At 31.8% G+C, this 14,296-nt stretch overlaps 1 protein-coding gene across 1 annotated transcript in view; it reads right to left on the bottom strand.

Annotated features, from left to right (window-relative positions):
* Positions 1-14,296, bottom strand: part of LOC144856013 (uncharacterized) — a 30,118-nt gene that overhangs the window by 3,178 nt on the left and 12,644 nt on the right. Inside the window, exons 29-44 of the mRNA XM_078713985.1 lie at positions 14,024-14,206; positions 13,577-13,739; positions 12,985-13,163; positions 12,541-12,761; positions 8,211-8,380; positions 7,200-7,339; positions 6,355-6,547; positions 5,734-5,876; positions 5,141-5,351; positions 4,370-4,449; positions 3,849-4,034; positions 3,092-3,226; positions 2,707-2,727; positions 1,459-1,572; positions 967-1,071; positions 464-661 (exon numbers count right to left, since the gene is read on the bottom strand). Of these exons, the coding sequence (XP_078570111.1) occupies positions 464-661; positions 967-1,071; positions 1,459-1,572; positions 2,707-2,727; positions 3,092-3,226; positions 3,849-4,034; positions 4,370-4,449; positions 5,141-5,351; positions 5,734-5,876; positions 6,355-6,547; positions 7,200-7,339; positions 8,211-8,380; positions 12,541-12,761; positions 12,985-13,163; positions 13,577-13,739; positions 14,024-14,206 (2,442 nt within the window). The remainder of the gene's footprint in view (positions 1-463; positions 662-966; positions 1,072-1,458; positions 1,573-2,706; positions 2,728-3,091; positions 3,227-3,848; positions 4,035-4,369; positions 4,450-5,140; positions 5,352-5,733; positions 5,877-6,354; positions 6,548-7,199; positions 7,340-8,210; positions 8,381-12,540; positions 12,762-12,984; positions 13,164-13,576; positions 13,740-14,023; positions 14,207-14,296) is intronic.

Here is a 14,296-nt window from a genome sequence, read left to right as displayed (position 1 = left end):
TGGCCAATAGTAATAAAGGTCAAAGGTCAAGTGGGTTATTATAATACATATACACAGCATGTCTCAAACTTGGGATATGTTACTTGTTTACCTGCAGTAAGAATTGCCTTAACTATCTTCTATATCCTTCAGCTTAGAGTGAAGCAAAAGCAATTTTAATTTATTACGAACATTTGATTAAATTTATGAAAAAAATAGGTTAAGAAAGACCTGTACATTTTCCATGTAAAATGTATATTAACATGGTCCTCATAATACTAAGGAATGTTGAATTCATGTCTGAGGGGCATCTTGTCCTCTAGATGAGATGTCACAACATGGCTCATACACAAAAACACAATAAACTTTACACTAAACAAATTTAGAAAACCCAACAAATACTAAATTATATTACACAGCCTATGTAAATACTAGAGCATGATTGGTTAAAAGGCAACACATGACCACAAAATTAGTAACTTACAGCTTTCCCTCCAGCCTTGATTGATTTTGATTCTGATTTGAACTTTGACTCCATTTCCTTCGCTAGCCGGTCCATGTCGGCTTCGTTCATTTGCTGAAATTTCTTTGCACTTCCACCTATCTTCATCGTTTGTGTTCGTTCGTAGCGAACCTTTTGAATCCTATCTTGTACAATAGTCTTCTGTCTATTTAGTTCATCCTATGGCGTAAGAAAAAAAAATAATCGAGTACAGAAAGATAAATAAAGATTTGTGTAAAATTTTCCATCATCAATTGTCGTATTCGATTGGGACCCGTTGAGTATAGTTTTTCCGTTCAGTACTTATTTAACAGAGTATCTGGAGCGTTGAGATTGTTCTTAACGAAAAAGCTTGTGTTGTGAACGTTTTCTATTCTAATGATTTTCTGTTGAGCTCAATCCGTGTACAATTTACCATTTAAATACCAAAAGTACTCATGAATATTTATGTATACAAAAGTCCCCAAACATCTTCATAATATTACCTTTTTGGCGTTCTCCACAAACGTCTTTTGTCTCTCGCCCATTGATAACAGCTGACTGGCTTGATTGTCAAGCTTGTTCTTACGATCAGCTAATCTTTGACGAATCTGTAATCAAAATGTTCAGAAAGTTAACACGCTACTCATAGAAAAATAATGTCCCTGTTGACTCTGATTAATACAATTTTTTATTTTTTTGAAGGAAGCAGAACTTTGAAATCAGAGGGAGAATTAGTTTTCAAAATGTGCCTATCTTCTTATTATCGAATCCATGAACTAGATATTGTGTTTCAGCCACAGCTGGCCACAGTACGATTTCCAGTTGTGGTGGTGTTAGAATTAGTTCGCTACAAATAGGGTACTGCAGTAGCTTACCCAGGGCTACGTGTACAGTATATAGGAATACTGACTCTTCTAAGTTGACCCTTGATATTACATAAGTACACATTCTTTACAGAATAAGGTTCAAGATCAATTTGGTTAATTTTTACATACTTGTTTTGTTTGTTTTTCTTTTTCCATGATCATCTTCTCCTGCTGTTGCCGGTGATCTTCTTTAAGAGACTCAATTATCTCTTGTTGTCTCTTTTCTGATACTTCACTAATAGGCTGAAAAAAGTAATCAAGTTTTGTAATTGTAGTTTTTTCGTCACGGAGTTGAGTAATTACATGTTTTGCCCTACTCTAACGTAATTTGTACTTTATACTATATTCGAGTCCCACCCGAGAACTACTTGCAAATTCTCAAAAGTACTTAGTATAAAGTACAAATTACGCCAGAGTAGGGCAAAACATCTAAGTAATCAAGTTTTAATAGCACTTCTTTTAATTCAGCACAGGCTCAGTTAATTCATAATAATCATTATCAGTTGAAAGTTATGATTAATAAAAATATTATTAAACCAATGGTACTCCCTTAAAAGCTTATAAAGTGCTTTGATTTGAACTATGCCAAATTTGATTATTAGATGGCAATACGCTGAATGTGAAAGTTTTCATTGGGAGGCAGTTGTGTAAATAAGTACATCAAATTGTTGTTAACATTTCTTCTTAATTTCCGCACCAAATTCATTTAATAGCCACATATTTATAGCACATTTTGCATTAGTACCAGCCTTAAAAAACCAACACATTGACATTTAACAACAAAGCATAATAACACAATAATAATAATACTAAATTATTTGAGGTTTGCAAAAACTGAAACAATACTATAAAAGCAAACAATTGTAATCCACGGAAATGCAAAAACATTTGTTGATTGTTTTTTGCATAAGAATCTTTGTTTGATATTCCAGAACCACTAGCAATTATGTTTTATTGATGCAACATTTCAAACAGTAAACAACAAAAATTAACAATTAACAATTAAAAATAAACAACTGAAACAAACAACTAAACAACAAAATAAAAACACAAATGACAAAATTACAAACATCAACAAAAAACTTCAAATCATGTAAACAGATTTCTAATAAAAAAAAATGAACTGTAAACATGAACACATGTCACTAAATAAAATTAAATAAAAAAACTTTACAAATTTTTTGGATTTTTTTAAAAAACATGATAAAACGTGTGAAAATTCCACCTTTTGTGAGCATGCAAATCTTTTTTTTAACTTTTATTTTTGTTTATGAAATTGAAAAAACCCACAAAATGACAAACCCCAGCAAGCAAATTAACATAAATAGCCACCATCTTGACAAATGACAAATATTTAAATTTAAACATCACTTTTACCTCTACAAACTCTACTTTCTTCTACAAGGGAAAAGAAATAAAACAAGTATACTTTTAGCATTTATTTAATTTATGTTCTTCAATTATAATAAATAAATATAGATAATCCTTTGTATTAAGTATCCTGGACACGTCACAGGTGGCCATGCTCTAGGTTCTGATATTACAGGTGGCCATAATACAAGAGCTAGGACAAGTTGGTGACACCTGGTTTGTATTCACTCTCAAGCATTGAAGATAATCATAGGTGAAAGAAGATGATTAATTTCATTATTCACTAAAATGTAATAACAGATTGTTCCAATCTAAGGAAGGGAGTTACAATAATGGCAATAATCAGTTTATTCAGATGAGTATCCAAGAGAAAAGAGAATAGTAAACCTACCATACGTCTTCCAGATCCAGCCGACGATATTGGGGAAGCGTTGGCGGCTTGTAGTTGTAATTTCTTCTGTTCCATTGCCTTCTGCTCTTCTGCCTGTTTTCTTGCGTTCTTTCGAGCAGCTAGTCTTTCTTTCATCTAAAAGTAATGAAAAAAAATCATTAGAAAATAACACCATTTTATTATTGTTTCTTTCAAAAGTTTTAGGATTACTCTTAGAAAATGTCCACGTTTGATCGTCTATGAACACCTTAATAAAATAAGATGGAAACTGTGTGTAATACTATATCCAGGGGTGTGTAATACTATATTCAGGGGTGTGTAATACTATATCCAGGCGTGTGTAATACTATATCCAGGCGTGTGTAATACTATATCCAGGCGTGTGTAATACTATGTCCAGGGGTGTGTAATACTATATCCAGGGGTGTGTAATACTATGTCCAGGGGTGTGTAATACCACACCCAGGGGTGTGCAATACTATATCCAGGGGTGTGTAATACTATATCCAGGGGTGTGTAATACTATATCCAGGGGTGTGTAATACTATATCCAGGGGTGTGTAATACCATATCCAGGGTTGTGTAATACCATATCCAGGGTTGTGTAATACCATATCCAGGGGTGTGTAATACTATATCCAGGGGTGTGTAATACTATATCCAGGGGTGTGTAATACTATATCCAGGGGAGTGTAATACTATGTCCAGGGGAGTGTAATACTATGTCCAGGGGTGTACTACTGTATGTCTAACTCACTAGATTGCTTTGTTTGTCTTTTTCCTCCGAATGTTGTTTTTCTCTGTTTGCCTTCTCTTCCTCAGCTCCTTGGATCAAGGCGAGAGCAGCACCAGCTTCATAATCTTTCTCATCCTTCTTGCGTCGACGTGCTTCTAGACGTTGCTTCTGTAATTCTTTCTGCCTCATTAACTGTTCTTGCATTGCCTATACAATATAAATTGTTAACAATTATTTTGCGTTTATTCCATTAGCCTCATGTAGCTATTTTACTAATACTGCTATGGATTACTGTAACACATACTGTAAAGCTCTGTCTACACGATCAAACTAGTTTGACAAAAAAGTGTGATGTGCTCAAAAATGGTAGTGATATTCGCAAATATGGTAGTGATATAACACCATCATGTCCATATATGGGCACATCACATTTTGTAGACACATAAAGTTTGATAGCGTAGACAAGGTTTAAGAATAAATGCCTAAGCTAAACCCAAATATCTAAGCTTTACATTGTGCTAATACACAGCAATTATTGTTACCTTTTTCTTAGCATCATGTTGCCTTTCAAGCTCTGCAATCACTTCTTTTGGATTCACATTTTTACCTTCTTTCTTCTTATCTGTTACAAAAATAAAACAAGGAAAAAATATATGTATATTTCAGCTTTTTAAAGCTCTATTTACACTATCAAACTGTATGTGATAAAAAAATATGATGTGCCCATATATGGTCATGATGATTTCACATCACTACTAAACTTGGGAATATCACTACCATATTTGGGCACATCACACTTTTTTCACAATCTAGTTTGATAGTGTAGACAGAGCATAACTTTATAATAACAATATAAATATTGATGAACTTGCTTCTAGACATGTCAACCTTTTCCTCAAGGTTTCTGAATAAAATGTAATAAACAATAATTTATTTTAACCCATGCAATACTTATGTAAAATTATTGATTTTTACAAGTTCTATTATCTGTGAAAAAATAGCATTTCTGCATAAATTAAAGACAATGATCTACAATGATTACCAACAAAAGCTGTACTTATTATTTTTTTCTTTGAAAATGAAAATAATTAGCATAACCGACCAATCTTAATCTGAATATACTGCACAACTGTCACGTTTTGCAATGAGATGAAGCCGGAAGTTGATCTTATTGTGAATTTAATGCAGAGTTTTCTGTATTATTTTATTAATTTCGGCAAACACATTTAATACACACAATCAATACAAAAATTAGCTAGATTGTGCCAACGAGTATCATAGGGGACATTAACGAAAAAAAACCCAAACCTTACCAGCAAGTGCTGCCTTCTTCTCATTTTCTAATTTATTGTCCATGTCTTTGAGTTCTTTCTCCTGATTGGCTATGTCGATTGTCATGGACGTTATGGTAGCGGCGGTGCCTCTAGCTTTGACACCTAGCAAGCCATTGGACAGGTTGTCCATCCAACCTTCACGGCGACCTTTACGTTGATCTTCTTTTAGACTCATCAGAAGTTCTTCATCCTAAAATTAATAATTGAGGAATTTAAAGCTCTGTCTACACTATAAAAATTTATGTGACAACAAAATGTGATGTGCCCATATATGAACATGATGATGTCATATCACTACCATATTTGGGAACATCAAAATTGCCTGCCAATTTGACCATTTTAGCTTTAAATTATAGTTTTTCCAGGGAAATAATTTTTTTTTCGATCCAATTTTTGGTCAAAGTAGATAACTATTACGGTATGTTACATTAAAATGGCATATTCAACAAAAATTTTGTTAAGAATTATTTTTTCAGGGTGACAATAAATCGTTAAGGGACCATTCATATTGAAAAAAAAAAACACAATTCGCACCCATGTGAACATAGCTTAACAACATTATAAATACGTACAGCTTTAACTGTAAGAATATTTTTGACTGAAGTGACTTCGGAAAGTTGCTTCTGCTGTAGGTCAGCCAATAGAATTTCAGGAACTGCTTCGTCTAAGTTGGTTTCTTCTTCTTTCTTTGTATTAAGTATATGCCGCCTTGTGTCTATAAAAACAGTTTAAAAAACAAAAGGTTCAGGGGCGGAACCAGGGAGGGGGGGGGTTGGGTTTGCTAAATTTCGCAAACAATAATGCAAAAGATAGGACATTAAATTAAGCTTAGCCTTTCATTTCACCATTTTTAGGCCCTGGGCACCACCTATTTCAAAATTCTGGATCGGTCACTGAGATTGTCACTAATATAATAATGATTTATATTGTGCTTTTAACTTAAGTAACAAAGCGCTTCAGATCGGAATGGACTAATAAAGAACTAAAAAGCTACAGTTACATTACACTATGACTAACAATACAAAAATATTACACCAAAACATTCTAAGACTGGGAACACTAAGGACCAATTGTTTGATTACTACCACTCATTAGCATAATAAAAATAACTGTTAAATTTGATTATTTTTAGTGAATAAATAAAGATTTACTATAACTTAATCAAGTAGGTTTGGACAATTTTTTAATTTTACCTTCAACTTTTAATAAAACTGCTTCTTTTAGTATTCTATTTTGTCGTATCTGCCTTTCTGCTATATTAGCAAAGTGGTCGCCTACACCGAATGGTGAGAGTTGAAAATAATCCACGTTATCTAGTTCGCATGAAGCTTCTTCACGCCATACTTGGCGCTCTTCGCGTAACTTGTCAACTTCAGTCGCAATTTCCTTTAAAAGAAATGACACCGATTAGAAAAATGTTACTTAAATGTCACTTAAAATGTCACTTAAAATGTTGCTTTACTGTCACTTAAAATTTCATTTAAAATGTTACTTTAATGTCACTTAAAATTTCATTTAAAATGTTACTTTAATGTCACTTTTAATGTTATTTAAAATGTTAATTCAATGTCACTTAAAATGTTACTGCAAGGTCACTAAAATGTTACTTGAATGTCACTTAAACATGTCACTTAAAATGTTAGTTTAATGTCAATTTTAATGTCATTTAAAATGTTACTGTAATGTCATTTTAATGTCACTTAAAAGGTCTTTTTTAATGTAACTTAAAATGTTACTTGAATGTAACTTAAAATGCTACTTTAATATCACTTGAAATGCTATTTTAATATCACTTAAAATGCCACTATCATTTAAAATGTTGTTAATATCATTTAAAATGTTACTGCAATGTCACGTTTAATGTCAACGAAAACGTAACATTAATGTCACTTAAATGTAATCTTTATTTGCATATACTTTAGCATCATTTTTTTGAATAAATATTGAACAAACTACAAATAAGAAATATAAACAAAACCATTATTCAACTTTAGTCTTATTTTACAATGTATTGTTGTTATGTATAACATTCTTATACCTCGTTTGACATGTTCTTGACTCGTTCATTACCAACATTGTCTCCATTTACTGCTTTCAAGAGCTCCATCAAGGTGTCTCGTTCATTTACTTGCTTCTTTTCCATTTCATCAAGTACCTCTGTATGCAATGCCATGCGTCCTACAAAATGTTTACAAAAATGTTTAAAGGCTGAACAACAAACTAATGCCAGATTATAGAGTACTATAGAGATTTCTAAGCACGTTCTATTTCCATGTACTTCTTTATAAATTTATTTAATAAGATGACTGGAAAGGGAGAAAACACAAATTATCCAATAAAAAATACTAAATATATATATATATATATATAAAATTTATTGAAAATGCTTAAGTAGAAAGCAATAAATGCACTCGCTCCCAAAGTAATAATGACTTATCTATTCCGTCAGGGTAAAAGAACTTTTGTTTATAGATCAACAAAAATATGGAATTCTCTACCAAATAACATAAAATCAGAACTCCATAATTTGTCTTTGGCAACTTTTAAATCTTCACTAGAGAAAACATATATGTATTAACCTTTTTGCCTTCACAATTGTAAATAGTTTTATATCTCTTTTCTTTCTTTTTGTTTTTTAATTTTAATATTTTATTTTTGTTATAAATATGTTTACTGAACCACTTTGGAAATCAGTACATTTGTATTGAAAGTGTATTTCAGTTTAAAGAAAGAACAAATAAATAAATCATGTTTGTAATTCTCAAACCTATTTTTGTGGTACTAAATCTTTTAAAAAGACATATTTGTTTTGTCTTACTGTTGCCTTTTGTTTCAATAAATGAAGATAATGAGCAAAATAACATGCAAGTACAGGCCATCTTTAGAGGATATTTAAAAAAATGTACATTAGTGCTACTGTAATGAAAATATTTCTCCTCAAATTGGTCATTCTGGTATAAAAGGGAATCTGTATTGAAGTTCTTGTATCTTATCTTTAATTACTCCTCATTTAGAAAAAAAAAACATATCATAATAAGATAAGACTTACTATCTTTAAGAGACATTTTTTTCCTTGCATCAGACTTAGCATTTTGTTCCTCTTCTTGTTTCAACTTCATTTCTAGCTCAGCCTTACTATATCCAGTGTATCTTTTCCTTCGCTTAGCTCTTAATCTTTCTCGTGCTAATTTCTTTTGTTTTTCTCGATCTTGTAGAAAACTGAAAAAAGAGAAAGAACAATATTTACTTTCCATTAAAACGTTAATAAACATAGGAAAACACACAGATGTTTATAAGATAAAAGAACCCATTTAAAAAATGGTGGTTTACACAGTTGATGGAAACATAAATAGAGAGAGTTGGATTTGTAAAAAACAGACAAATTGACACAAGATGTATGCATACTGAAGCGTTGCTTGTTGTCTGGATCTAGAATCTGACAAAACTGTATCAAGGAAAACACGCAATATTTCTGAATGCGGACAATGGCTTAACACAACGTAATTAGTTCCTAGGTCATCGCAAATCTCTATTACCTTTCTTCAAATTCCGCTTTACCATCCCTTCCTAATTTTACAAAACTCCTTGTCGAAAAAGTAGAACTTGAAGAAATATTTGAAATGTTTGAAAAACTAGACATAGCCCTAGAGTCGGCAGACAATAACGACAAAGAGGAACCATTTTCATTAACTGGGTCTTTTTTGCTTGAATACTGGAACCGCTGCCACGGTAATTTCTCCCAGCCATCTTCCTTATTTCCAGACATGCAAAACATCATACTGTTAACACAATATCAATTCCTAAGGAGAATGTTGTCCGTTTTTAAACAGCTCTCTTTTAACTCCTTTCAAGCAGAATAGCACCCGATAACAAGAGAGTAATAACTACTTCATTTTAACAGCAAATTGAGTATCCAGTTATTAGTTATAATTACTAATAACTAATAAATGTTTCTACTTAGTTCTCAATAAGTCTTTATTAAGCTAACAGTAAGTTAGCTTTTGTTGTGAATCAATATTTTCTTTACAAGAGTCAGGTATTGTAATGATCAATAATAACTTCATAATTTACATCTAGGATCAATACAAGTGATCAGAAATCAATGAGGCATGTATGTTACTATGGCAATTGGGAAATAAAAAATATTACCTAATAAATGTTCAAAATATATAGCTTTATGCGCTAATATAAAATTTCAAAGGAATTTTTATGTTTAATTGTGTTTAATTATAATTATAATCATATTACTTTAAATTCCTTTAAGTAGATTCCACTTACAATATATAAAAAATATACATATTTTATATAATAACCCCAAGAAAGAACAACCAAAATCAGGGGAGTGGAAAATAGATAAATATATATGTTTAAACAAAATCATACAAAGTAACCAAACCAAAGTTGGAATTTTTAAAACATATTAAAAGTAATCTTCGTCTTTTCCTTACAGTAGATTCCACGTACAATATATAAAAAATATACATATTTTATATAACCCCAAGAAAGAACAACCAAAATCAGGGGAGTGGAAAATAGATAAATATATATGTTTAAACAAAATCATACAAAGTAACCAAACTAAAGTTTGAATTTTTAAAACATATTAAAAGTAAACTTCGTTGACATTATATTAATGATGACAATTTCAACAGATTGTTGAAATTTACTATTATTTATTATCTTTAATTGAAGATGTTTTATTGATTATTTCGTTGCCATAATAATATTTCACTACACATTTAATGATGCTTGATGCAATTCCGGAGTCTAAATCAATATCTAAAACATCTTTTTTATTTTATAGCATCTGGGAACATGAGGTAGGATTTGAACCTGGCACCACGTGGCAGGCAAGACAACCACCAAGCTACAGTTATAGCCTAGCCCATGTTGAATAAAGAAAGAAAAAAGGGTAGAATATATGGAATGTGGGGCGATCCAATCGCATCACATCAATTGCGCATAACAATATTGATTTCGTAAATGAAGGTATCATCACGTAAAATAAAATACTTGTATGCGTCATTACTTTCTGTAAATCGTTAAATAAGTCAATAATTAAGAGGAAGCGACAGACTACAATTTCAATCTATATTATTACACAATTATTCTATACACTGTATCTCCACATATGAAACCTCAGAACAGAATTCAAAAATCCCTTCACAAGACTAACTTGCAGTCAACAGTTTATACACATATATGGACCAAAATTGTGGAAAGAATTCACTTGTCACATATGTGTCACACGGTTAAAAGGTATGGCCTGTAACATAAGCATCACATGTGATACTTATGTGACACTGTATTACAGAATTTGCCTATGACACTAAAGACAAACTATAGACATGTAAACAGTATACATTCTCTCCGCAGCCATGAGGCAAATGAATAATGCGAGGGAGAGATATCTAATGCATCAGTGTTATTGTTGTGTTTATTGCTCAGCTTGTACTCTGATGTTCTTTTTTGTTTGCCAATTTTAGACATTATTTTATGTACAGTTAATTTGAATTTCAAGAAATATTTTTATTACTAATAAATTATACTATACTAGCCGTTGCCCATTCAATGGACTGGCAAACTTTTTGGTAATTTTTTAGATTTGTGTACCAAACATAGTACATTAGTATGAAATTGATGTACTGTAGGGTATATAATTAACAGAACATAGGTGTATAACACAGCTTTTAAATTATAATTTATATAAAGTTAATAGGCCTACCGTATTCTTATAGGAAGACAGAATTTCTGCATTCTCACTCCTGAGGACGATCATTGATCGAAACACTCAATCACTACTATATATATACATGGCCTTACCGTTTACTTTATATCAACGAAAGGCAGAAGGTTGGTTTTGTCACAATTACAAATATTTAACTTGTAAATTATATATTGTCTTTTGTATTTACATAATTATATGTATATGTAATAAAATGTACAATAAGAATAATCAATATTTGGGTGTCTATCTTATTTTTTTTATTATAATTGAATTATATAATACTTTGGTTAAAGTGGTCAAAATTTACTAATTATGTGACATTAAAATGGCATATAATAAAAAATGTTGATAAAGTAATTTTTCCAGACGGAAAATTATCTTTACATAAGCTTCCATCTTGTTAATTTTTAATTATTTTATTTTTAATATTATTATATTATATTAATTATATGTCAGTCACTTAGGCAATTCAGTTTAGTGAGGGAGATATGTTACTGTATCAATGTTATTGTTGTGTTTTATTGCTGAGCTTGTTTTCTGATATTTGTTCTTTTGCTTTGCCAGTTTTAAGGCCCATTTACACTAGGGCGATAACGATCTACGATAAAAAGATAAATATGCATTTTCCATACCTAAAACAAAAGAATTTTAAAAAGTTTTTATCCTAGAACTATAGGATTATCATCTATGCTGCCTTTGATGAAAATAATATTTCCACACGTCCAATCAAACGACGTCATGATACAATACAACGATTTTATTGTTTTATTGATCATGACGTCATTTGATTGGATTTTCAAAAATATTATTTTTATCAAATACAGCATACATGATTATCCAATAGTTCTAGGACGAAAACTGTTCTAATTTCTTTTGTTTTATCCAAGAAAAATGCATGTTTATCTATTTATCGTCGATCGTTATCGCCCTAGTGTAAACGGGCCTTTAGACATTTTGTATGTACAGTCAGTTTGAATTTAAAGCAATATTTGTTCGAACAATATATATTGCGTATTGTAACCAGGGCCCCAAGGTCAAGCAGTCTGATAAAATACTGTACAATAAATAAATTAGTAAATGTATATTTTATGTTTGATCTAATAGCTAATATTACTATTTATAGAAACTGTAATAATACAATATATGAATAGCATATTTCTCAATGTCATTTATCTCATTATATTTTTGTTTTTAAAAGTGCAAAACGGTTAGAGCATAAATAACGAAAAAATTGTTAATAGACAAACTCTATTTGCAGTTATTTTCCTTTGCATTTAGTTGATTAGCAAATATACTAAATTATTATCACAATTACAATATTTTCAATGGAAATATAACTTGTTAGCTCATATCTCCTCCACTTCTTCCTAAATAAAATATTTGTAATAAACCAATCAAATTGTCGTAACCGATAACCTTGTCACATTACCTTTGATATTCAAAATCATTAAAAAATGCTAAATTAAATTTGCAATAACAAAAATAAGAGGTAATATGTAATGGTAATTTGGATGCATAATGAAATTATATTCCCCCATAAAATTATCATAACTAAACAACCAGCCAGACTAATACATTCATGGTTCATGGAATATAGAAGTCATGATTATTTTCAGGGAAATTTCAAAGTTCAAATATTTAAAAAACTTACCATTCTTCTTTATTTTTCTCGTGAAGCTGTCCAAGGCTAAATATGAGGGCGGCAGATGTGAAGTTGTCTTCATCACGCATTAGACGCTGATCTCGTCTTAACATTGAGAGCGCTAGTTGGCGCTCTTTTTCATCTTCCAGTTCATCTTGCTTCTTTTTTAATAAGGCTAAAAGAGCTTCTTTTTCATCTTCAAAATGTTGGTTGAGGTATTGTAACACATTCTGTCAAAACAGGGATTTAAAACAAATTTCACAGGGCTAAATTTAGCACAAGTCTGGTAAACAATATGATGGCCTAGTAAATATCACACGCTGGCCTAGCCAAGATATCACTCCTTGTATCTTACAGGGCCGCATTTACTTCAACGGGCCACTCTGATGGCCTAGTAAACACCACACCCTGGGCTTAGAATACTAGCAGCCTATAATAATTTAAAGTACTCACCCTCCGTTTCTTGCTCTCCTCCACTTCCTCTTCTGCCAGTACTATTTGCTCAAGTTCTTCTTCATCAACAGCTTCGCCTGCTTCTTCCCTCTCTTCTCTTAACTGATGTAGTCTCTCCAATCTCTTTTGCATAATAGCCTCATGTTCAGCTCTGGTGTACCCAAGTAACAGGGCCAATTCTAAAAAAAAACACCAAAATAACTTCTTACTTCTACTACAGTAGAAATTACTATTCTGATTCTGTCTATGATCTGTACAACATTTTATACTTTTTCAAGCTTATAAGCTCTGTCTATACCATCAACTAGTTTGACAAAAAAGTCTGATGTGCCCAAATATGGTAGTGATGTGCCCAAATATGGTAGTGATATGCCAAAATATGGTAGTAATATGACATCACCATGTCCATATATGTGCACATCACATTTTGTTTGCCACATACAGTTTGATAGTGTAGACAGAGCTTTAGTATCATTGTGTCAACTAGGTAAGGGTGACATTGTAACATGTTAAGATACTGCAGATAATCTCTTGGGCTAAGACACACACATCTCCAGTATAAGTTAGTGTACTGCTAAGTGTGCCTACCAACCTGTTTGGTTTTTGATGTCATCTCCCAGCAGGGCTAAAGCTTGGTCATATTTGCCTTGCTTACACAAGATCCTCTGCTGTAGCTTCATTTTAGTTACTTTAGTTTGGCGTTCCTTCTCTGACAGCTTAGCCCATTCCGCTTCACCCATTTGCTTCATCAAAGCCTAGAAGAAAAGAAGATTAACCACCCTTAAAAGTACATGGAACAACCCAATGCAAGATATTGTCCTCATATTCTTCTTATGAATGAATATTACAAACAATATGTTGAAGGAATACAGACTATACAAGCTACAGTAAAAGAATAGAGGAGATATATATATACAAATATCTGAACACCCCTAAAATTAAATGGAACAACCCAATTGAACTTTTCCTCCCATCAATATAATTTAATTTTAGTCTACTCTACGAAGATCAAATTCTGCAAGAACTCTTTCATACTTACATCCATAATGAGTTTGTCTCTGAGGGCATCATACTTATTCTCAACAGCCTTGATCACCTCCAGCTCTGAGATGACCTCTAGTGGTGCTTTGACCTCCAGCAAGGTCCTTGCTACGTTGTCATTCCAGGAGTTTGATCTTGCTTCATACTGCAACATCTTAAGCTGCTTCAAGACAGGGAGAGACTACGGAAAAGATTTTTAAGATATAGATAAATGTGTGTATGCCAAAGTTGTGGCTTGATGGTTATGATGCTTGGCTTCCAATCAAAGGGT

This window comes from Antedon bifida, chromosome 11 (assembly GCF_963402885.1).
Source record: "Antedon bifida chromosome 11, ecAntBifi1.1, whole genome shotgun sequence".
Classification (NCBI taxonomy): Eukaryota; Metazoa; Echinodermata; class Crinoidea; order Comatulida; family Antedonidae; genus Antedon; species Antedon bifida.
This window is presented reverse-complemented; position numbering and strand designations above follow the sequence as displayed.